Raw genomic sequence first — 23,124 nt, 5'->3', positions numbered from 1 at the left:
ATAGGAAGCCGAGAGTCCCGAGGCTGGCCCCGGAGGTCGAGCTCTGAGTTACCTAAGGCTGCGCCGCTAGGGCGGGGCTTCAGATACGGCCAATCAGGGCACTGTATCTGCCGGGACCAGCTTGTTCAGCAACGGGCCTAGTGGCCAGAAAACAGACCCGGAAGTTAGGTTTACCGGTAAGTGTCACCTCCTGGTACCTGGTACGTTGGCCTTTTTGGCCTTCCGATTCCCACCCGGACTTGGGCATGGTCTCCTCAGTCGCTCAAAATCACTGTCTGAACTTGGGTGTTAAAAATATTAGCAGCCTTGTCCAAAGCGCCTGCTTTAAGCATGCAGCCTGGTGCTGAACTTGGCTGCTTGTATAAGCCACGGCCTTTCAGCCAGAAGAGGCTTTCTCATCCTGTGGATGCTCTGACTCGGATACCTCCAAATCCCTTGTTCAGGGTCTCAGTCGTGTCCGACTCTGCGATCCCATGGACTGCAGCACACTAGGCTTCCCTATCCTTCACTCATTTCTTCAGTCGGTGATTCCAAAACCCTAGTGCTATCTGGAAGACCATTTTTTCCGGTTTCCCACCAACCCCGCCCCAAAGTCTTGAGGAATATCACCCTTTAAAATATATTTTTTTATTTGACTCCGCTAGATCCTAGTTATGGCACGTCGGATCCTTGGTCTTTGCAGCATGTGAGATCTTTGTGCTGGGGCATGTGGGATCTAGTTACCTGACCAGGGAATGAATTTGAGCCCCCTGCATTGGGAGTATGAAGCCTTAGCCACTGGACCACCAAGGAAGTCCCTCGCTCTCTGTTCTAAGCTTACCAGGTGGTCACTTGGCCAGGAGCGACTTGCTCCACAAGTTTTCTTAGTGCAGCTCAACCCTGGCATTCACTTAGTCATTCAATAAATATTTGTTGAGCATCTAAGCGTTAGACAACAGCAACAGAAAAAAATTAGGTCCCTACTCTCCTGGAGGTTATATTCCAGATAGAGGCAGAGAATTAACTCATTTAATTTTTTAACACCTATCTTATTAAGAGAAATATAACTTTCGGATTGCAACCAAATGAAGAGAAAAGCAAATCCAAGTAACTTTTTAATGGAGTACTTTGACCTTATAGCATTTAAAGACAGATAACTCAAAGAAATCTTGTATTTAACTTGGTAGATTTGCTTGGTAGTATAATGGGACGATTATTTTGAAACTGAGCAAGAGAATAAACACATTGATGTAGTTGGCAGTCTAGGTTCTTACTGTGGGAATATTTGGAATGGGGAGAGAACCTTATGACTGAAATTGGAGGTTAGATTTTAAGAATGATTTAAGTTAGACAACATTAGCTATTTTCTAGCTCTAATCTGTGAAAGGGTCAAGGACCAATAGAGCCTGTCCAGTAGTGAGCACAGCTAGTGTCTAAATACTGATTTCAAAGCTAAAGCAGAGAACGTACAAGATGAGCTTGGAACAATTTGTGCCAGAAAGTAAGTGAAGAAAGATGGGAACTTAAACACAAGAACCAGGTTGAAATCAGGGACAAAAAAGATAATGACACTGAGAGAGCTATAAGGGAGCCTTCTCACGTGCTAGAAATGTTCTATTCACCTGATTACACAGGCATGTTCATTCACCTAGTGCTTGCTTCAGCAGCACATATACTAAAATTGGAACGATACAGAGAACATTAGCATGGCCCCTGTGCAAGGATGACATGCAAATTCATGAAGTGTTCCATATTTTTAACAACAAAATTCAGTAAAGCAATTATCCTTCAATAAAAAAATTAATTAGAAAAAAATACATTTACCTATTGGCACAATAAGATCTGTGTACTGTAAGTAAATCATGCCATTATACCTCAACAAAACTATTTTAAAACTTTAATGGTAGTAATGGGTATAATAAATTGAATTTAAAAACAAATCTGAGGCCATACTAACACTAAAAATGATGGGACTATGAAGAAGGCTGAGCACCAAAGAATTGATGCTTTTGAACTGTGGTGTTGGAGAAGACTCTTGAGAGTCCCTTGGACTGCAAAGAGATCCAACCAGTCCATTCTGAAGGAGATCAACCCTGGGATTTCTTTGGAAGGAATGATGCTAAAGCTGAAACTCCAATACTTTGGCCACCTCATGAGAAGAGTTGACTCATTGGAAAAGACTCTGATGCTGGGAGGGATTGGGGGCAGGAGGAGAAGGGGACGACAGAGGATGAGATGGCTGGATGGCATCACGGACTCAATGGACGTGTCTGAGTGAACTCCGGGAGATGGTGATGGACAGGGAGGCCTGGTGTGCTGCGATTCATGCGGTCGCAAAGAGTCGGACACGACTGAGCAACTGAACTGAACTGAATAAAATGCCAACTAATAAGTGTAGAAAGAATGATAAAGTTAAACACCAACATTTTGTAAGCTTTGTAATAAATGACTTGGGCAAAACAGGCATTAAAGTTACTGGGAAAAATTTGGTGAGGTATTTAAACAGATAACTTTAATTACAAAGAAAAAAATTATCTTTACCTTGCAGAAATCTGACACTACCTTAGAACCAAGTTGTCAGTGTCACATCTGCCATAAAAGAGCCAACTGACACATGCCTCTTGATGTGATGTATTCAGGGCTTACAACTTATGCAATATTTCAGCCAAAAATGTGTAAGCCTGAATTCAATCACAAGAACCCAAATTAAGAGCCATTCTACACACTGGCCTCACCTCAAAAATGTTATGAAAAATGAAAGAAAAGGATGAGAACCTACTAAAAATTGAATGCTGAAGAGCTGACAAACTAAATGCAATCCATGTTCCCACACTGGACTCTAAAGTAGAAACTGCTATAAAGTACGTTACTGGGACATCTGGCAAGTTTGAATATAGACTATTAGAAGATAATATTGTACGGATGTTAAACTTCTCTGAATTAAATATAATTGTACTATAGTTGTGTGAGAAAGTATGATACAGATCACAAGGTATTTCCCTCAGTAGTTCAGCGATAACGAGTATTTAGAAAGAGGCTTCCCAGGTGGCACATGGGTAAAGAATCTGCCTGCAGTGCTGGAGATGCACATTCAATCTCTGGGTTGGGAAGATCCCTTGGAGGAGGAAATGGCAACCCACTCCAGTATTCTTGCCTGGGGAATCCCCTTGGACAGAGGCGCCTGTGTCCATGGGGTCATAAGAGTTGGACATGACTTAGTGACTGAACAAGAAATTTAGAAAGATACAAAGCAAACGTGGTTGTTAAAAATTATAAATCTAGGTTAAGGCTACACAAGAGTTCATTGTACTATTCTTTTATTGCTCTATAGACTTGAAATTTTTTCAAAATAAAGAGTTAAAAAGTAGCAAGATCTCATGTAATCAGTTTGGGGGAATGGGATATTCTAGTAAACTGAAGCTGCTGATTAATCAAATACTAGATTTAAATTTTTGTGTGTGAAAAATCTCCTTAAAATGAGTTCTCCTGATGCCCAGGCAGTGCCTCACATGAATTAATTCAGAAACTCAGGACTGGGGCTGGTGTGGGGGGGAGGGGGGGACATGGGGGAAGGGAGCAGGTGGTAAAGCTCAGGAATAAGTTACTTTTGAAGGCTGCCCAGATTACATTTTGAAGGCAAGGTTCAGAACCACTGCTTGTCTATATAGCTTCTACCCATTGTTACAGTCCTAATCTCTGGACAATGGAGTTCCTTTCCTGAAACACTTTGGAACACTGAGAAACACAATCATGTGCCCCTCTTTCCCCTTTAATCTTCAGTGTACAACATCAATAACTCCTGTAGGTGTTCTGCTGGTCTCTATTGGTGAAATAAATTCCATTCCCAGGGTATATGTACTTCAAAAGACATGTATAAAATTGTCTATAGCAGCATGATTCATAATATCCTAAAATGGGAAATGTTCTGAAAGTTCACTTACAGAAAACGTGTTAATTGTAATAGTCATATAATGGAATGTGTGTGTTAGTTGCTCAGTCATGTCCGACTCTATGCGACCCCACAGACTGTAACCTACCAGGCTCCTCTCTGTCCATGGAATCCTCCAGAACACTGGAGTGGGTTGCCATTCCCTCTTCCAGGGGATCTCTTTGACCCAGGGATTGAACCTGGGTCTCCTGCATTGCAGATGGACTCTTTACCACTGAGCTACCAGGGAGTCATATAATGGAATACTATAGAGTAATAAACACTACAGTTACACCAAATATGGATGAATCTCACAAGCAGTGTTAAGTAAAAGAAGACATAAAAAGAATACATTTAATTTCATTTATATCCTATTCAAATGCAGGCAAAAGCAAATGACATTGTTAGAAGTCAGAATACCTGTGGATAACAAATACAAGGTTACCTGTGGAAAGAAAGGAAGGCAGAGTGATGGGGAGGGGTAGAAATGAGATTTTGGAGTTTAATTTCTTGACTGAATAGCGGTTTTTTTCAGATGTTTTGTGTTAACTTACAAAGCTGTATATTTGTTTTGGATCTTTTATGTACCTCACAATTTTTAAAATGTTTAAATTATTATCATGAGACCCAAGATAAAGGGTATGAAAATTCATTATAATCATACAGGTTTCCACATACTGGGTGGTGGTTGCTGTTATCCAATCCTTTCACACCTCTCTCAGCTGTGGAACTAAACTGTCTACGTTGAATTCCAATTATGCCACTTACTAGCTGTGTGACCTTGGAAAATCCATGCCTGTTTCAACTATAAAATAAGAACAACAGTACCTACCATTGAGTGATTTTGAGGTGTGAAGAAATATAAAATGCTTAGAACACAGCCTGGAATATAGTTAGCACTTGATAAACAGCAGCTGCTGCTACAACTCTTGCTTTCTGGCCTCATAGTCTGTTGATAGGTAAGAGAGAAGTGTGGGGCTTTCCAAGAAGGGAGACTTCTAGAAGAAGGAAAAAGTTGGGGGAGGTGGGAGGATCCTTTCCTCCTCTTGAAACTCCTAGGTAAGGGGAGATGCAGGCTTCCACCATGATCACATGTTCAGTCTGGCTCTCACCAAGGGCCCAGGGAAAAGCAGGGGAACAACAATTAGACAGGAACATTTCACCACTAAAAAGATTTTTATTACAAAACAAATACTAATAAAATCAGGCCTGGTCTTCAACCTCCCCTCCTAGAGGCCCCTAGGATGGAGTAGATTGGGGGGAATAGGGGTTGGTGGGCACTGAAAGAACAGAGCAGGCTGACCTCCCCTCATCAGTCTCAGCTGCTGCCTTTTAGAAAAGGCTAAAGAGCTCTTCCAAAGCCCTTTGAGAGAGGCACCATCCTTCCAGCCAGGAAGTAACCACTGTTGGCACCAGACCCTCACAATACTGCATTGGAGGATCCAGGATGTCTCGGCTGACTCTCAGCAAAGGCCACCCAGGGTCACTCAGCCTGTGCGATGGCGTAGGAGACCAGCCATAGGAGCAGGGGGCCCAGAACGAGGACAGTGAGCCAGACGGCAAAGCTGGCCAGGATGAACCTCCGGGCCCGGGCCCCCCAGTGCACTGCCTCCTCCAACCGGCCTGCCTTATGCCGCTCTTCCGCCTGTGGGGGCAGGTTTTTGGTTAGGTTCTCCCCCTGCTTCTCCCCACAGAATGCCCACTGCCCCATTCCAATCCTACCTCCTCATTATGGCTCAGAATCTCACACCCATGCACTCCACCTTCCTTTCCAGTTTCTCTCCCTCATGTCTCAGCTGCAAAGTAAGGTACCCAACTTTACTCTGCCTCCTTTTCAGGATGGCTGTTGTTGGCTCAGATCACATACGGGGAAGTACTTTTTAATCATTTTATTCCTCATCCTTTTCTACTCATCTCAGTTTCATTCAGAATTTGGAATTCTTGGCAAGAAACAGTGAGCAATCTTATGAGTATTTCACTCATGTCCAATCAAACACTCCATTCTCACTAGCCCAAAGGCTAATCTCATCTTTTCATTAAGGATTCTTTTTATGATTTTGCCCTAATGAAACCCACAAATTATTCTGATGATAAGAAAAGAATTTCTGATAAAAATACAAGTGGGATGGAGGAAATGCCAGTATTACATTTAAGTTAGCCTGTGTGGCCTTTCAAAAGTACATGTGCGGTTTCTGTCAGATGTTTTTGAATGGCGAGGCTCATTCTAAAACTTCACAGCTTCTTCTGAATACCTACAGATTGTTCCAATTACTGCTCAGCGGCCCTGAGTCTTGCCCCTTCCAATTCATTCTCTTATAGGCCTTGAGAGTGGATCTTACTGCCACACAAATCTGATCATATCATTTTCTTTTCCAAGAATCCTTGAGAGGCTCCCTGCTGCTGCTGCTAAGTCACTTCAGTCGTGTCCGATTCTGTGCGACCCCATAGACAGCAGCCCACCAGGCTCCCCCATCCCTGGGATTCTCCAGGCAAGAACACTGGAGTGGGTTGCCATTTCTCCCTAGTACTTCACAGATAAAACTAAAACTGCCAAACACAGCACTGGAGGCTCCTGGGAATCCGGGTCCTCTGGCTTTGTCTCTTACTATTCCTTACTGGTTCAGTCATACTGAACTAACCGTCCAGGTTGCCTTTGTATAGGATGTCCTTTTATCCTTATTCACTCATCCTTTAACATTACTTTCTTTTCACACCTGTAGGATGCCTTTCTGTCACCTATTCTCTCTTATACACGTACATGCAATCACATACATATATCCTCCTGGTGCCCAGAATACCCTGTGCTTCCTCTATCCTAATACAGATGAGCTGCATGCTATTAATAATTACCCATTTTCACAGCCATCTCTTTCGCTAGACTGTGGGTCCTTTGATGGCAGGAACCATGTCTTATTCTTATTTCTGGCACCAGGCCCACAGCCAAGCTCTGGCAGGTACTTATTAACTCATCAGTGTAGACAGATCAGGTATACAGAACCACTGCCTTTCTACATCCACACCCCTGCTCCCACAGGAATTGCATTCCTCACCTTGATGGCAAACACAAGGGCCACTATTCCCAGGCAAGAGCAGCCACATATAATGCTAGTAGCTGCTAAGCAGCGGAGGCGGAGCCAGCAGCAGCGAATGGGGGATGGAGAACAAGCAGCTTCCGTGTTGCACACCAGGCTCTCTGCTGCATTCTCCTCGTCCTCCATCACCTGTGGGCGATACAGTCAAGATCCTTGTAAGCCCAACAACTGAACTCTCGGCCTGCCTTGCTCAGACTCTTCCCCTCTCCCTGATCATGTTGTAGCCTAGCCAAACTCTCAGGAATGCTGCCTTACTGGGGAATTCCCCTAGTGACCAAGAGAGGAAATGTGTGTCTGGAATCTTTTCCTCAGCCTAAGGTTCCCAGCCTTCAAAGGCAAAGTGGTGTCAACATAGAATTATCTGTATTACTTACTGTTTTGACAAGTGGGGAAAAGCAAAATGACAGGTACACACTGAGAGGCAGCAGAGAAACACCGTATCTCAAAAGACTGCTAGGTATCTAAGTCTACCCCAGTCAGTGATTTTAAACTGTATTTCAAAGGGCCCTGAAGTTCCTTAGAGGCTGCCCTCAAATATTAAGGAGGGATCAGACAATGGCACCCTGAACCCTGTACTCCATCTCAAGGAAATCAGTCATTTCACATGAAAATATTATCCTGACGTTGGGGGAAAGGAGAGGAAAAACATCATTCAAGCTGTCTTTATAGCTAAGGAAATTCAACACCAGAAAGACCTCACCTCCCCAAATCAGAGCCTCCCTTACTATGCAGACTCCCTTCCACCTCCTCTCCCCATTTTAACCCAGGTTACACAACACAATCAGTTAAACACTGAGTCCAAATGACCTCATAACCCACACAGAAACCTGCATAATGATGCCCTACTTAATCATTTCTCATCTCCCAGAGCTCTGGCATCAAACCCCCTTTCTACCTTCACCCCCAACTATTCCCCAAACCCTAGACAGAATGAAACCATTTGGAGTTCTCTGAACACAAGTAACAAAGGATAGGAAGGATGAATGAGAGAGGGAAGACAAGCAAAGAGCCAAGAATGCCATGTACCACAAAGCTGCAGAATGGATGTGAGAGAACTCAGACTCAGTATACACAGATAGTCATCAAAAAACACAGAGAGAGGGTCCAGTGAATTGAGATCAGAGAAAATGTAACAATGAACTGGGTCTCTTACCTGGCTATAGACCTTGAGGAACTGTTTGAGTTTCGGCCTCTGCTTCAGGTTTGGTTTGGCTTGGGTGGAGATGGAGCTGACTCAGGGCTCCAAGCCAAGCCCAGGGGTGGGGCTGGGTGGCCAGCCACCATCTGAAGATCCCCAGAAGCTGGAAGGGGGTGTGGCTGATTCAAACCAGTCTGGCTAGATGGAGGAAAAGCAAGGGAAGGCAAAGGATGGAGTAACTGGAGGTAGGGTGCCTGCCTTCTGAAGAGGGGGAGAAAGCACCTGAGCAAGAGGGATTAAAGCAGGGTAAAGTCTGAGGCATCAGAGAGCCCCAAAGGAAGGCCAGGAACCAAGGGAACAGAAGGAAGAGAAGTACGAATCTGAATGACTTAAAACGGAAACCTTAGGGAAAGGTACCCTACCAGATCAGATTTGCCATTCTTCCCTCTTCTTGGGTGGCGACTTCTGCCTCAAAGACACACAATTCTGGGTTAGAGATCAAGTACTAGGGTCTTAGCAAGAGAGGAGAAAAACGATACCCAAGTTCCCACCCAACCCTCCACCAGACCAGAAAATCAGAAGCCTCCTTACGCGGATGCTCATACAGAAACTAAGTTTATTATTTTTTTCTTCTTAAAAAAAAAAAAAAAGAAAAAACTCATTGTAGAGAAGCCCCTCCCCCTTCCCCTAAGGGTGGGGGGGCCATGAAAGATAGCTGGGGACATCAAGTACAAAGGGGTGGGGACAGAGACTATCTTGCCACCCTTAACACTGCCCAGCCATGTGGGGTGGAAGGGAAGGGGATGTGTGAAGAGCCCCGTTTCCATGACAACCAGATGCCTACCCCCTACTTTGGTGGAAAGAAGGGAGAAGGCCCCTATGTCTCCCTGGAGGATTTCCCCCTCAAAAGACTTCAAGTAGTGGTTAACAGAGTCAGGCCTGGTCATGGAGAGAGAGGGGCTGTGGCAGAAAGCCTAGGTGAAGAGGGCAGCCCACTCACGTCTTGGCCTTGCGGCCTCTGTGACTAATGGTAGGACCAGCCAAGTGGGGAGGGGCGCTGCTGCGCAAGATACGGTGGTCCCCTTGGGTGGTGGCCCCAACAAGCCGGCGGGGGCCAGGCCGGCGCCGTGGGGTCCCATCCCCTTCCTCCTCCTCACCTGAGGCTTCGGCCTCAGACTCCTCTACTGAACCCTCAGGCCCCAGGGGACTTGGGGGCTGTAGGCGGGTCCGCTTTGCCAGCCCAGGACCACTGCCGACTGGGGCCCCTGCCCGTTTGCGAGGCACCTTCTCAGTCTCTAGAGGGGGAACTAGAGACCCTGGACGCAGCCGAGTCGAGCGCAGTTTTGGAGCTAATGAGACCACGGGAGATGTCAATTCTAACCCGCCTGGCCCACTATCCGCTAAATCCAGGTCATCCTGAATTACAGCCACCACCATGGACCCTTCACTCTTTCGTCCCCGCATTCCCTCTGCTTCAAGACGTAAGCGGGCCAGGCGGGTGAGGGGGCGGCTTCCATCCTCATCAGATGAACTACCCTCACTCTCCCCCTGGCCCTGGGTTTGCCGCTGCTTCCCCAATCCACAGCTCTCGAGGACAGAAGAGCTGTCGCGGTCCAAGACAGGGAGCTGGCTGGGCCGAGGTGATGGTGGATTCTTCGGAGGCCGGCCCCGCTTCCGCTTGGGTGGGGACGTTGAAATGGTGAGAGTGGTGACAGTGCTGGCGACCGCAGCAGCGGGACAGGACAGGAGTGACGGGAGTGGCGGCAGGGGTGGTGGTGGCGGGAGTGGCTGTGTCCGGCTCTCTAAGTTGCCATCCCCTGGAGAGGAAGTGGTCCCAGGAAGGGGCAGATCTCGGGCCTTAGGGGGCCGCCCACGCCTTCTTTTCTCCACAGGTGATAGGACGATGGGCTCAGGTCTGTGAACTGGCTGGGGTCCGAGAGGCTGGGGCCCAGGAATAAGCTGGGGTGCAAGGACAGGCTCCGCAACAATAAGGGTCTCAGCCCCAGGGACTGGGTCAGCCCCATTGGTTTTTCCCTTAGAGGTGGAGGAAGGTGCCTCATCCACCCCTCGCCCAGCATCCGCTGGAGACCTGTTCTTCTTGGGGGGCCTCCCCCTCCGACGTTTCACAGCAGGAGGGGTGATGGCAAGCAGTGCCCCTTCTCCATTTTCTGAGCTGCTCCCACCAGTTACCCCCAGCTCAATGCGACGGCGAGCTATGAAGGGCTGCTGGGTTGGAGTGGGCAGTGTGGATGGGGGAGCAACTTCACAGGGACCGCTGGTGGGAGGTGAGGATTCTGGCCCCGAAATGCTGGGGGCTGATGGGCTTCCCGGGCTGGTACCAGTCTCAGAGACCCCAGGCACAAGGGTGCTGGCAGTACCCCGCTGCTGTCGCCGTCGCCTCACCAGTTCCTTTTCCTCTACCACAGTCACTAGCCGTCCTGGCAGCTTGCGAAGCACTTTGGGACCTGGAGGCTGCCCTGGCCGACCAGCCCCTTGACCCCTAATTTCTACATCTGCACTGGTGCGACGCCGAGGGGGCCGGGCTGGTGAAGAACCCTCAGGTGTGGAGGTGGCCGAAGATGAAGTTGATGGGGCTGTGGCCTCAGCTGAAACAAGTTCCTGTGGTTTCTCTGGAGTAGAGGTTGGGGTCTGGGCCTCCACCAGCTCTTCTGAGTTCTTATCAGTCTCCAGTGGCTCTGGAAGTAGCTCATCAGATGCTGCTGAGGGTGGGAGCTCCAGCCTACTGCTCTCACTCAGACACGTGGGCATTTCCTCACCATCAGGCAGCACTGAGAGGATGGTCGCCTCGGCAGGCTCGGGCACCTCCTGCTCTTGACCGTTGGGGACGCTGCCAGCCGCCAGGGTTGGGCTAGGTGCAGAAGAGGTGAGAGAAAGGTTCTTCTCTGACACAGGCAGGATCTCAACAGCAACTGGCAACAGATCCTTAGAGGGCACAAGAGTAACTGGGGAAGTCTCAGAACTGGCCATATCAGCCAGCTCCAGGGACTCAGTAGATGCCATTGCTTGTGCACACAGCTCTGCCTCAGGCCCCAGGCCCAAGGGGAGGTTGGTGACTGGCGGCAAAATGGGCACAGAAGGTAGGCCAAGCAGAAGAGGCGAGGAAGGAGTTAAGAGAGAAGTTTGGGCCGGAGGTGGGGTTTGAGCTGGTGGAGGAGTACAGGCAGGAGGCGGGGTACAGGCAGAAGAACAAGAGGGAGGAATCTGTGCAGAAGGGAGAGGGGGAGAAGGCAAGATATGGACAGGAAGCATGGTTACTGGGTTTGGGGCGGATATGGGGATTGGGGCAGAGATTGGAACAGGGATTGGGGCAGGAATTGCAGCAGGAGCTGAAGCTGGAGGGGGTCGAGGCCTAGGTGCTGGCCGGGGAACTCGTTCCCTGGCAGGGCTGCAGCGAGGGGGTGTGGAGGTGCTGCGGGTATGATGGGTGGATGTGACAGGAGTGTGGTTTGCCCCTTGAGTTTCAGCCCGGGCTCCACGAAGACGCTCACTGACGCGAGTCCCTGGCCTTTCAGGGGCCTTGGCCTTCTTACTGCGCCGGTGGCTGCCTCCACCAGTCCCACAGGAAACCTCATCCCCAGCCCCTGGCCCCTCCTCCTCCTCTTGGGGTAGGCGGAACACCTCCTCCTTGGCTTGGTCCAGGTCCTTGCGGGCAGCTTCCACTTGCTCCTATCAAAAACAGAGCCCAAGGACTGGTCATAGGGAGGCAAGCAGCACGTAGGAATAGGTGGAAAGCAGTCACTTTCCACTTCTATCCCCACCCTGAAGAAATACTCACTTCTGCCTGCTTGAGCTCCTCTCGGCTCACCTCCTCCAGGGAGGCTTCCAGGAATTTCATGGCATAGCGCTCAATGGGGGTCAGCTGTGGGAAAGAGCAGTGGTGATGAAAATAGCAACCTGGTGCCCAGGGCCCATCACTCGTGATTTTCACCAAAGACAGACATTCACAGAGTCCAGAGGAAAGGGCTATGGAGGGTAAGGCTGAGAACTAGTGGATCCAACACCAACCTGTTCTACAAGGGCAGCAATTTCCTGCTCAGCCCGGGACATTTCCTCATCTTCAGCCCCAGGCCGACCAGCCTCCTCTCCCTCACCAGCAGGAAACCCATCATTCTCATTGAATTCTGCAAGCTCAGCCACCTGCTCAGCCTTGGCCTGGGTGGCCGCACGAATATCCTCTTCATCCTCTGCTCGACACAATGCCTACAAGGGTGTGGGGAAGAAACACCATGAGAAGTTCTTTCTTTACATCCTGTGATTTGATTCTGGCAAATGTTTGAGGCCAGATTTACACCAAAGCAGATTTACACCATAACTCAGCTCTCTTCTGGGTCACCCAAATTACCAAAGCAACACAGTAGTCCATATAGGATAGAACATATTCAACCAGGAGTCCCAGCAGGGACAAAATAACTGTTTTTGAGACCTCAAGTTCTACTTACTTTCCATTCAAGTCAGCCTCATATCTTTTTAAAGCAGTAGTTTTTTTTAATACAAATAATCCACAATTCTTTTTCGCACTGAGATGCCTCAGGACAACAAACTAATATCTGATCATTCCCCTGAGATGAATATCCAGAGAGATCACACCAAAGTCACTGAGGGAAGTAGCCTAGAGCATGAGAGGAATGCACTTGGTAGGGAAAATTTTCTCCATGATAATCCACACCTGTAGTTTCTAAACATCTGTCTACTTCCAAATAACTATAAACGCCTCACCTTTAAAAATCATGATTTAAGTAGAAAGACTGTGAAACAGGGCCCAGGAATCAATCTTTTTCAAAACCTTCCAAATGATTCTAGTATGCTTTAATGTTTGGAAAAAGAGTTTTACACTATATACAAAGCACTTTTTAATCCGCTATGCCATTTAACCCTCAGTTACTTCCTTCTAATTTAGCATTTCAGAGAAGTGGGAATTGAGGCTCAGAGGATTAAATGGATGTAGCTTAACAGACACTATTAGGAAGCACTGCTGGAATTCAAACCTAGAACCGTGGTTCTATCTATGAAATCAGGTGAACCAATAAGCAATCTTCTCACAAGTATCAAAGGTGAACTGTAATCTGGGAAGCAGTAGTAAGAGTTCCTTCCCCTTGGACAGGCTCAAGAGACTGAAAGATGACACACACTATAACCATTAGCTCTACTCTAGGGACTGTCAACTCTTTTTCTGCAGGGCAGGATCTCAGTTCCCTGACCAGGGATGGAAGTTCTGCAGTGGAAGCGTAGAGTCTTAATCACTGGACTGCCAGGGAAGTCCCTGCCCACTCTTTTTTTCACCTGCTCCAGGATATGGGTCTGCTTGCTGGCCACAGTCTCCTCCTCATCATCAGGGGCAGAGGGTACAGATGAGCCAGACGGCTCCTCCAGAGGCATATCAAACAGCTCTCGGATGGTCTGCTTTGGAAAGAACATACACAGAGTGTCAGAGCCAAAGGAATGCTGGTCTCAGGTCTATAGCTATGAAGCTGGTAGCTATCAGTGGTATCAGAAGCATCACTGGTTGAAAAGGCAGGTATGTGGGGGTCAAAACATCCTTTCTAATAATAAGCAGCAGTAATTCCCATACGCATAGCAGTTCTCTCCTACACAGACTGGAAGATCTTAGTACCTGTTTAAAATAGGCTGTGGTGAAGTTGCCTCCCTCAATAGCCATATCTCCCAACATTCTCTTCTGATTTGCCTTTTTTAGGATGTTCTCTTCCACTGTCCGTTCACTGATAAGCCTAGGCAGGTGATGAAGGACATGTATAAACAGTCAAATACATCAATAAAACCCTATAAGCAAAGGAAAAGTAAGGTAAGGGGAGACAAGGCAACACCTATATATGTGGACATCTCGGGTCTGGCCAATTCGGTGACAGCGATCCTGGGCCTGAGCATCCATGGTAGGATTCCAGTCGCTGTCATAAAAAACAACAGTGTCTGCCCCCGTCAGGTTCACGCCCACACCCCCACTCCGAGTTGAAAGGATGAAGCAGAATATGCGTTTGTCTGCATTGAATCGTTCCATCAAAGCCTAGAGAAAAAAGGGAAAAAAAAAAAAGAACAGTATTGGGAGACATATCTCCAAAAACAGACCAAGGCTTAGTGGGACCCCCTCATGAGACTCTTGAGCCCTAGAAAAGGAGACTGAGCTGAGGCGAGCCTCTAAGGGTTGCAGGTGCCTGGGTTACCTGTCTCTGTTCAACTCTAGTTGACCCATCCAGACGCAAGTAGAGGTGGCCATGGTAGGTGAGAAACTGCTCCAATACATCCAGCATTCGGGTCATCTGGGTGAAAATGAGCACCCGGTGGCCCTCTGCCTTGAGCTGTCGCAAAAGCACTGCCAACGTTTGCAACTTTCCTGAAGAGATAAGAAGGGGTACAAGGAACGAGCTATAAGCTGGAGTGAGGAGAACACTTAGCACTGGAAGCCTATGTACTTGAGAGAGAAACGTTTTACGCCAGGGTTTTGGTGAACCCAGAGGATCAAAAATATTTAACATATATTTTCTTCCCTTAAGGGTTCTTCCTCTTAAGTATGCTCTTGACTTGGACCTGACTTCTTTCAGTCTAGGGGAAGGGTAATACAGACCCCTCGGGGTAAACAAAGAAATCCTTAGTGGTGTATGACCAAGAGACCTTCAAGCACTACACTGAGTTATACCAACTGAAACACAAAAAAAGCAATTCACAAGATAACAAATCCGCTGATGTCATGAAGGGGTACAGGGAATGGAAGGTCACTAAGATCAGACCACCGAGGCAGGATCTTATGAGGTTATCTAGTTCAACCTACCAAGCAGAAAACAACTTCTGTAACATTTCTGATTCAGTCAGTTTAAACACTTTCAACAAAGACTTTCATTTTACCTATTCTGAATGGTTTCAAATGTTATAAAATTATAATTTTTTTTCTAAAATAGCTACTAAATACATATTATTAAAAATTCTGCTGCCTTTCTTATGTTCTAAAACATTTATGAAATCTCCAAATTTTATGTTACTATAGAAGTATCTGTGCAGAACTGCAGCAGAAACTATTCACTATTATCATTCATGACTAACGGAACCCAACTAATCCTATGAACACCTGGCAGAGATCCCTTGATTCCCAGGGAAGGCATGCCTCAAACCAACTCCAGAAGATGAATCATTATAAATAAGCCACAGTTCCTCTTTGACTTGCCTGTGTCAGTGATTACTCTAGGGATCGGCATATGGTTCTATCTGAGTCAATGAATTCTGAATCAAAGTCAACTGGGTGGGCTTTTTTTTCCCAGAAGAAAAAAAAAAATCAAAGTGTTGCTAGGAGTATTTTGTCTCAACCCCTTGCTCTCTGCTTGGATTACTGGTGTGCTCCCTGGAACATCATCTTAATACCACAAGGAAATAACCATGAGAATAAAAAGATACACGCTAAGGATGGTAGGCAAAGTCTTGGGTCCATGAAGACACCAGTAAACTGCTAAACCAGTTATACACCATCTTTCTCAGCATTTCTGACTTGCTAAACAATAAATGATTTTGAAGCCACCTTTGGTTGGTTTTATTACCTGCAGCCATATTCCTTCTAAATAATAAGATTCTAACCAAAAGAGAAGGATCCTCATCCAACTACTTTCCCAAAATAAAACCTACTATTTACATTTTTTTTTGGCCATGTGGCTTACAAAATCTTAGTTCCCTGACCGATTGAACATGCCCTTGGCAGTAAAAGCCATAAAAAAGTAGAGAGAGTCCTAATCACTGGACCATCAGGGAATTCCCCTAAATCTACTATTTACTGTGCAGTCCTGTACTAGCACACACCTCTCCCCATAAATCTAAAAACTCCATGCTGTACTATCTCATTTGCCATTGTATCCTAAATGATACACAATATAGTAGATGGTCACAAAATAATCACTGAATAAATGAGTTAGCAAACACTTACCACTTTCATCAAAGTCAAATTTACAAATGCCAAGAATCCATCATAAGGCCTACATTTCATCTCACCCATAAATATAACCTAACAGACCAGCTAATGTTTAATGAAACCCACAGAAACTTTATGTATAGCATCCCTCTGATATAACCGTCTTGAGACTAAGACAAGAAAAGAGATCAAGGGACCCTCCTCACTGGCCAGTGAACTCACCACAATCATACTGGATGAGCCTCAAGTCAGGAAACTGGGTACGCATGTTACACACAATACGGTGCAGAGGACGAGCCCGAGGCCAGAGCTCACGAGCCAATTGCTCTTGGAAGGCTGCCTGACGTGGGGCTAGCCAAGGAGGTGGGTGGCAGGCGTGCAAGGAAGGGGGAGGTGCCTCCACAGGAGGCATGACAAAGATGAACCTGTAAAAAGAAGCCAAGCTGTAGAAAATATGGAACTCTGAATGGCCCCAGAAGTCAGCACCTTTAACAGCCCTAACCACTATATCCACTTAGAGGCCCCAAGACCCATTTCCCATTAGCACTTAGCCCTGCCAACCTCTCAATGATTTCTGACAGCTGGTCTAGTCGTTGCTGGGGAAACAGTACAGCCTGGCGGGCAGCCTCGGTATAAGTCCAAAAGGTGGGGTGGCTGGGGCCAGGAGAACGAGGGCCGATGGGGCTGGCAACAGGTTGGGGCAGGGTACAGAAATCCAAGACTTCAGTCCCATACACAGGTGCCAGGGCCCCATGAGCCTCACTAAGTTGGAAAATCCGTTCCAGGCGTTCAGACCGCTGCCGCTTCCTCTTTTCCTCCAGAGAGTCCTAAAAACATAGAAAAAGTCATCAGCATCCTTACAGAAAACCTGGCAGTAACTCCCAGAATTAAAACATAATTTATGGAAACCCAAAGATTCAAGAACACACTATTTTAGCTTTCCCAAGTTGTCAATATGGGAATTATTCTTTTCATCAGATTGAATGAAATGACTTCTCTGAAAGAGAAAACTGATCTTCCCTGTATGCTACCAAAGCAAATGTCTGAATACTCAAAATTAAGATCCATATATTCGATCAACTTATAGAATGGATATGTGGATTTTCCCATGAAACACTTAACTCCAGAATACCCTAATTTATCTTCTTGTGGTAGATCCAAAACAATGACTAAAATCCCTCCTCAAAGCACTGAGCAGGATGCAGGGATGGTAACCAAATTTATGGCAGGTCTCTGTCAAAGGTTAGACTGGAATGGGGTGGGATGGGAACAGCTAACCAGACATCTAGGTACCATCACCCTGAGAGAGAAAAGGGGAGGGGAGATTTTTCCCAGTGGCAGAAAATCTATATGATTCTGACCCAATCTTTCCCATCTTTTGTGCTTCCAGTTTCACAGGCTATCAAGTCACCTAACTCTTGTAGCACTTATCACTCTTGGAAGTTTTACATGGCTATGATTCTTTAACATCTTCTATCCACTAAACTGTAAGACCTATATAACACGAAAAATATCTGATCTTGCTCACCGTATTCATCTGATATTCAGCTTGTTATCTGGCACAAAGTAGGCTCTCAATAAATATCTGCTACTGGAATGCACAAATAATGAAGACGACTAGAATCTACAAGATGGTCCTGAAAAAAAGCAGTGTCCCACATTTCCCTTCCTGACTGCTATCTTAAGCTTGACCTCTTGGCTTCTGGTGGTCTAAGTGAGGAAGGAAAGCATCTTAGAGGGAAAAATCATTAAGGCCAGCTTTCAACAGTAGTAGCAAAGGAAACAGTATTTGCAAATCATCTATCTGACAAAGGACTTGTATCCAGAATACATAAAGAAATCTTACATATCGGTAACAGAAAGAAACAAAATAACCCAAATAAAAAAGGGAAAGGATCTGAATAGACATTTCTTTGAAGAAGAATATACAAATGGCTAACAACCTCTGAAAAGATGCTCAACATCATTAATGATCAGGAAAATGCAAATCAAAACCACTAGGCACCACTTCAAACCCACTAGGATGGATATAATCAAAAAGACAGACAAGTTTTTGGCAAAGATGTAGAGAATCTCGAACCCCCACAAGTGCTAGGGAATGTAAAATGGTACAGCCACTTTGGAAAACAAATTTGTCAATTCTTCAGTCAAACACAGTTACCATACCCCAGCAATTCCACTTCTAAAGTTACATCCAATATAAATGAAAACACATGAAAAGATACAAAATCTTATACATGAATGTTCATAGCAGCATTATTCATAACAGCCAAAAAGAAGAAACAAACCAAATGTCCCCCAATCAACTGATGAACAGATATATAAAATATGGTATACCCATACAACAGAATATTATTCAACAATTTTTTTTAAAAAATGAAGTACTGTTGTATATACACATATAACTCAGTTATAGCATAACATGGATGAACCTCAAAAACATTAAAATAAGTGAAAGAAGCCAGTCACAAAAGACTATATATTATATGACTCAGTAAGTAGGACATTAAGCAGGCTAGTGGTTATTTAGGAGAAAAAGGAAAGTATTAAGGATGATGGCAAGTGTGGGGTTTTCTTTACAGAACATGCAAACGGTTCTAGAGTTGACCATGGTCACAGCTGCACAACTCTGTGAATATACTACAAGTCAATAAACTGTATGGTTTAAACAGGTGAACTGTATGGTATGTGAGTTATACCTCAAACTTCTTTAAAAAAGTGTCAAGAAGCTGCTACCTATTAATACTTGCAGAGCAATGAAAGCAAAACACAGATTATGGGGTTGCACTCTTGGGCCAGGATCTAGGCTTTCCTCTCTACTTCCAAAAAGCCAGACCAACCTGGCCGCATTAGAGAAAGACCAAAGGCAGAGTCAGTGGCACTGATGGAGGGTGGGGGACTGGGGCTGAGGCAAAGAATAAGCAGCAGCTCTACTATCAGCGGGAGAAAAAGACAAGAGGACCTGGAAAGACTCCCTAGATCTTTCTCCTTATTAGGTCCTGGGTTACTTACTCTGTGTTGCAACTTTAGCTTAACCAAACATACATAGAACTATACACATGACAGGAAAAAAAATGGCTACCAGAAAGCTTATGAAGGGACAGAAACAAGTCATTTTTATTGCCCACTTAATCACCATGAAGGTAAAGCACTACAGCAAGGCTCATGATCTTTAGGAACTATATTCCATGATGTCCTTTATCCCTTACAAGTTCAAATATCGATGGTGATCAACTGAGAAAAATTTTCCTGTCTCTGAGACCGCCTCTTGTGCAGAAGAGAAAGCAGTAGTAGAGTCAGCACATCTGTATTCTCACAAGTTGTGTAAATTTTAAAACATCATTTAATGAGCTAGTTTCATCTGTAAAATGGGGCAATTATATGCCAACACTAACTCAAGAGTAAACAAGAACCAAAGAGACCAAATGTAACAAAAAAGCCTTGAACACATCAGTGAGTAATAGTTTTAAAAGCACATTATGTCCTCAACTATTCCTCTGTGAAAAGTAGGACCTGAATTATTATTCCCATTTTACAGATAAGAGCAAAGGCCCAGGGGAGGGCTCTGTCCAGTGGCACTCAAGTATTAGGTCCAAAAAAAAACAGGCTTTGTAATTTACCAAGATAAAAGTGACATTATTTTGTTCCATCCACTCTATAGCAATACTCCAAAAGAATTCAGTTTCCTGTCCCCTCTCCTTTGAGGCAGTAAAACTTACCAGATAGAAAGGGGAACGAGGTGGTGGTGGGGGCTGGCGTCGAGGTCGGGGACCACTGAACGAGGTAGCAGTGGAGGGAGGGCTGGGGGGACCAGAGCGTAATGTCAGTGTCTCGGGCTCATCCTTGGAAACAGGTAGCCGGGATACCATGGTGACAGGCAAGGGAGCGGCGCCAGATGACGAAACCACAAGGGAAGATGCCTGGGAAGCTGGGCTCTGTGTTGAGGCTGGGGCCAACGCCAGAGTCTGAGCTGCTACTGGGCCCAAGGTGGGCACTGGAACTTGGGCAGGGCTCAAAGTCAGTGTCTGCACTGAAGCTGGGGCCAGGAGTGAAGCAGATGATGATACTGGAGCCAAAGTCAGCGTGTGAGCTGGGGCTGGGCCCATCGGAGAAACTGGAGCCAGAGTGGGTGCTGGAGCCAAAGACAGCGTCTGAGATGGACCCAATGGTGGTCCTGGTGCCAAAGACAGTGTTTGGGCTGGAGCTGGTACTAGGGATGATGCTGGAGTCAATGACAACGTCTGAGCTGGAAAGGGACTTTGAGGGTTCCCAGTGCCCAAAGAGAGTGTCTGAGATGGAGACGAGCCGCCAAGAGTGGATGCTAAAGCAGGGGGTAAAGCCAGTGTCTGCGTAGACGCCGGACTCGGAAGAGGTGATGGAACTGGGGCTGGTACCATAGTTTGAGCTGATGATGGAGCCAACGCAGCAGCTGGGCCTGGCCCCAATGAGGAGGCTGAGGCTAAAGGTGTTCCTGGAGTAGACGATGAAGCCAGAACTGGAACCGAAGTCTGCGATGAAGCCAGGACAGAAGCAGGACCTGGTGATGGAGCCAGGACTGGAAGAGGAGCCAGAGGAGGAGCTGGAGAAGGAGCCAGGATTGCTGTCTGTGGAGCCACCATGGGAGCCAGAGAGGTGGCCAGAGCCTGAGATGCAGTAGGTGCTGGAGCCAAAAGGGAAGCCTGAGCTGGAGCTGGATTTGGTGTTGCCGGAAAAGGATTGGCCAGAGCAGAAGCTGGCACCAGGACAGGTGAACATGCTGGGGCTACGGCTGAGTTCAACCCTGGAACATGTGAAGAGGCCGGAGCCAACAATAGAGGGTGACCAGGTGCCTGAGATGGGGACAGGGATGGAGTTGAGGCTAAACCTAGAGTCAAGGCTGACGCTGATGGAGAAGCCCCAACTGGTGCCAAAGAAGGAGGTCCAGGGGCTGCTGAGACAACAGGTGCCAGTGTTGGAGTCACATTAGTCAAAAGAGTTGGGCCCGAAGCCGAAACAGGCAAGGGGGCTGAGATGGGAATGGTGAGTGGAGCTGAGGCTGGGGAAGGAAGAGTTGTGGAGACAGAGATGGGGAGTGAAGATGACACTGGAACTGAGACTGTAGAGGACACAGGACTAGCAAGGGGAGAGGAGTTGGGAACTGGCACTGGAGAAGAGGCTGGTCCAGGGAGTGAGGATGGCACAGGAAGAGGAGAAGAGATGGTCAAGGGAGCAGCTCCGGGTGCTGAAGCTGTGGAGACAGAAGATAAGTTAGCCCCCACATTCTTTTCTTGCTCCTTCTATCACCCTGTCCCACCCATTCCCCTACCCCCAAGGTTCACCTTTTCCCAGAAGACCTTCACTCCCACACCATGAGGTCAAAGATTCAAGGAATCAAACAATTTAACATTTCTTTTCCTTCCAGATTCCAACCAATGTATCTTAGAATCAGACAAGGGCTCAGCGGGGGCCACTGCAAACCAGTATGCTGATAATGAAAGCATCTACTGTGACTTAAGATACCCTCTGGGCCACCCTATCTCCATTCCCAGCAAAAGTTTCTGGCATCAGCCACCCTGACTCACCACTGACTTCAGGCGAAGGACTGTGGACCAGCTTGAGAAGTGGCCTCACGAGAGTGGATGTGGGTATGGGAGCCCGGGCAGTACCCAGACTAGGTGTGGGTAGACGGCCAGGGGGTAATGTGGGGCGTGGAGTCAACACAGCCGGAAGCCCAGAGCTTGGAGGCCGGGGTGCTGGGGCCAATGGAGGAACAGGAGTCAGTCCATCCCGAGGGGCTTGTCTCACTACAATCTTCACCACGCCTGTATTATTCACCATGGTTGGTGGCACTGCAAGAGGAAGCTACATTGAGGGGAAGGTAGAAAAGAAACAAGAAACCCAAAGGATGGAAGAATTCCAAGGGCAGGAGAGGGTCGCAGACAGATATCAGAGTTACTGGCAAGGGAAAACAACACTGGGGGAAGGCTAGACAGACAGTAGCCCAGGGCATGCCTGGAAGGACCAAGGCCAGCAAGGGCTAAGTAAGTAGGAAGGCCAGAAGCCTCACCCTGGTTAGCAGCAAGCGGAAGGCTGAGGCCAGTGGGGGCAGGGGTGGTGCTGGGGGTCGAAGAAGGCAGCACAGAGACAGGGGTGGGGCCAGGGGTCGGGGCCACGGCCTGGATGAGGGCCACATGGGCAGGCTGGCTGATGAGGTGGTGCTGCCCCCCTGCTGACACCAGGTGCACCACATTCCCTGGGTTAAGGGAAGAGAGAAAGAGAGAAAGAAGCAGCTATCAGCCGGAGGAGGGCAGGGGCCAGAGAAAAGAGAAAGAACAGAAAAGGAGTAACTTCTCCAGAATAACCTCATACCTATCTTGATCTAAAGAACCCTTCAACCATTCCCCTTGGCCACACCCACCAAAAGCTAGGGGGAAAAAAACATAAAGGCTGACATCTGGAAAGAGCCACAAAAACAAAGGGACAAGGAAGAGGAAGAAAAAGGCAGGACAGGGGGTGGGTTTTACCTACTTTGCAGCGGGCGGGGCTGCCCCACAGCAAGCTGGCGCACCTGGGCACCAGTCAAAGTCAGCTTGTTGCCCTGGATTTGGAAGGTGAGAGGTTTGCTTCCCCCTGTACTAGCCACTGGACGTTGTGTTAGTGAGGCCAACTGCCCAATGCTGACCACTTCACCTGCTACAAATAAAGAAGAGGCTTAATGTACATGGGGCTCATTCTGCTCAACGTCATTTCACACACCTCCATGAGGTGCAAGTCTCCAGTTTCTCCAACCCGTTCCCCACTCAATTCACCATGTTCTCAGAACCTCAGCCTCCACCTACAGCCTCTGAGCTTTTGACATGCTACTCCTTCCAATCCTGCTTGTTTAATCTGCAATCTCCTTTACATCCTCTAACAGCCTTCCACCATCCTGAGCTCATCACACACACATACACACCTGCCCACTGTGCTGCCCTTTTATCCCAAATAATTATCTTCTATCAGGCTGACCATTATTTACTCATCTATGGGTCACCTCCCCAGCTAGAGACTGTGAATTACTTCAGGGTTCTTATTTGATTATGAA

The 23,124-nt window shown here is 47.0% G+C and overlaps 2 protein-coding genes across 5 annotated transcripts in view; both read right to left on the bottom strand.

The window, feature by feature from the left end:
- On the bottom strand, window positions 5,065–9,072 carry TMEM265 (transmembrane protein 265). The gene is made up of 3 exons (XM_013974819.2): window positions 8,153–9,072; window positions 6,958–7,128; window positions 5,065–5,552 (listed from the first exon to the last, which is right to left on the bottom strand). Exons 2-3 carry the CDS (start codon window positions 7,123–7,125, stop codon window positions 5,391–5,393), a joined length of 330 nt encoding a protein of 109 aa, XP_013830273.1. The 5' UTR covers window positions 7,126–7,128; window positions 8,153–9,072; the 3' UTR covers window positions 5,065–5,390.
- SRCAP (Snf2-related CREBBP activator protein) overlaps window positions 8,734–23,124 on the bottom strand; it is a 30,839-nt gene continuing 16,448 nt past the window's right edge. For 3 of the 4 annotated variants that reach the window (XM_018040168.1, XM_018040169.1, XM_018040170.1), the window contains exons 22-34: window positions 22,569–22,733; window positions 22,108–22,293; window positions 21,623–21,889; window positions 19,781–21,288; window positions 16,623–16,888; window positions 16,284–16,486; window positions 14,335–14,504; window positions 13,981–14,177; window positions 13,770–13,884; window positions 13,439–13,558; window positions 12,164–12,358; window positions 11,934–12,017; window positions 8,734–11,824 (exon numbers count right to left, since the gene is read on the bottom strand). In XM_018040168.1, the coding sequence (XP_017895657.1) occupies window positions 9,134–11,824; window positions 11,934–12,017; window positions 12,164–12,358; window positions 13,439–13,558; window positions 13,770–13,884; window positions 13,981–14,177; window positions 14,335–14,504; window positions 16,284–16,486; window positions 16,623–16,888; window positions 19,781–21,288; window positions 21,623–21,889; window positions 22,108–22,293; window positions 22,569–22,733 (6,167 nt within the window). In that variant the 3' untranslated portion in view covers window positions 8,734–9,133. The remainder of the gene's footprint in view (window positions 11,825–11,933; window positions 12,018–12,163; window positions 12,359–13,438; window positions 13,559–13,769; window positions 13,885–13,980; window positions 14,178–14,334; window positions 14,505–16,283; window positions 16,487–16,622; window positions 16,889–19,780; window positions 21,289–21,622; window positions 21,890–22,107; window positions 22,294–22,568; window positions 22,734–23,124) is intronic. The other variant, XM_018040171.1, reaches the window with a different exon arrangement.

The sequence above is a fragment of the Capra hircus genome, chromosome 25 (assembly GCF_001704415.2).
Source record: "Capra hircus breed San Clemente chromosome 25, ASM170441v1, whole genome shotgun sequence".
NCBI lineage: Eukaryota > Metazoa > Chordata > Mammalia > Artiodactyla > Bovidae > Capra > Capra hircus.
The sequence above is the reverse complement of the archived record's forward strand: the minus strand, read 5'-3'. Positions and strand labels throughout refer to the sequence as shown.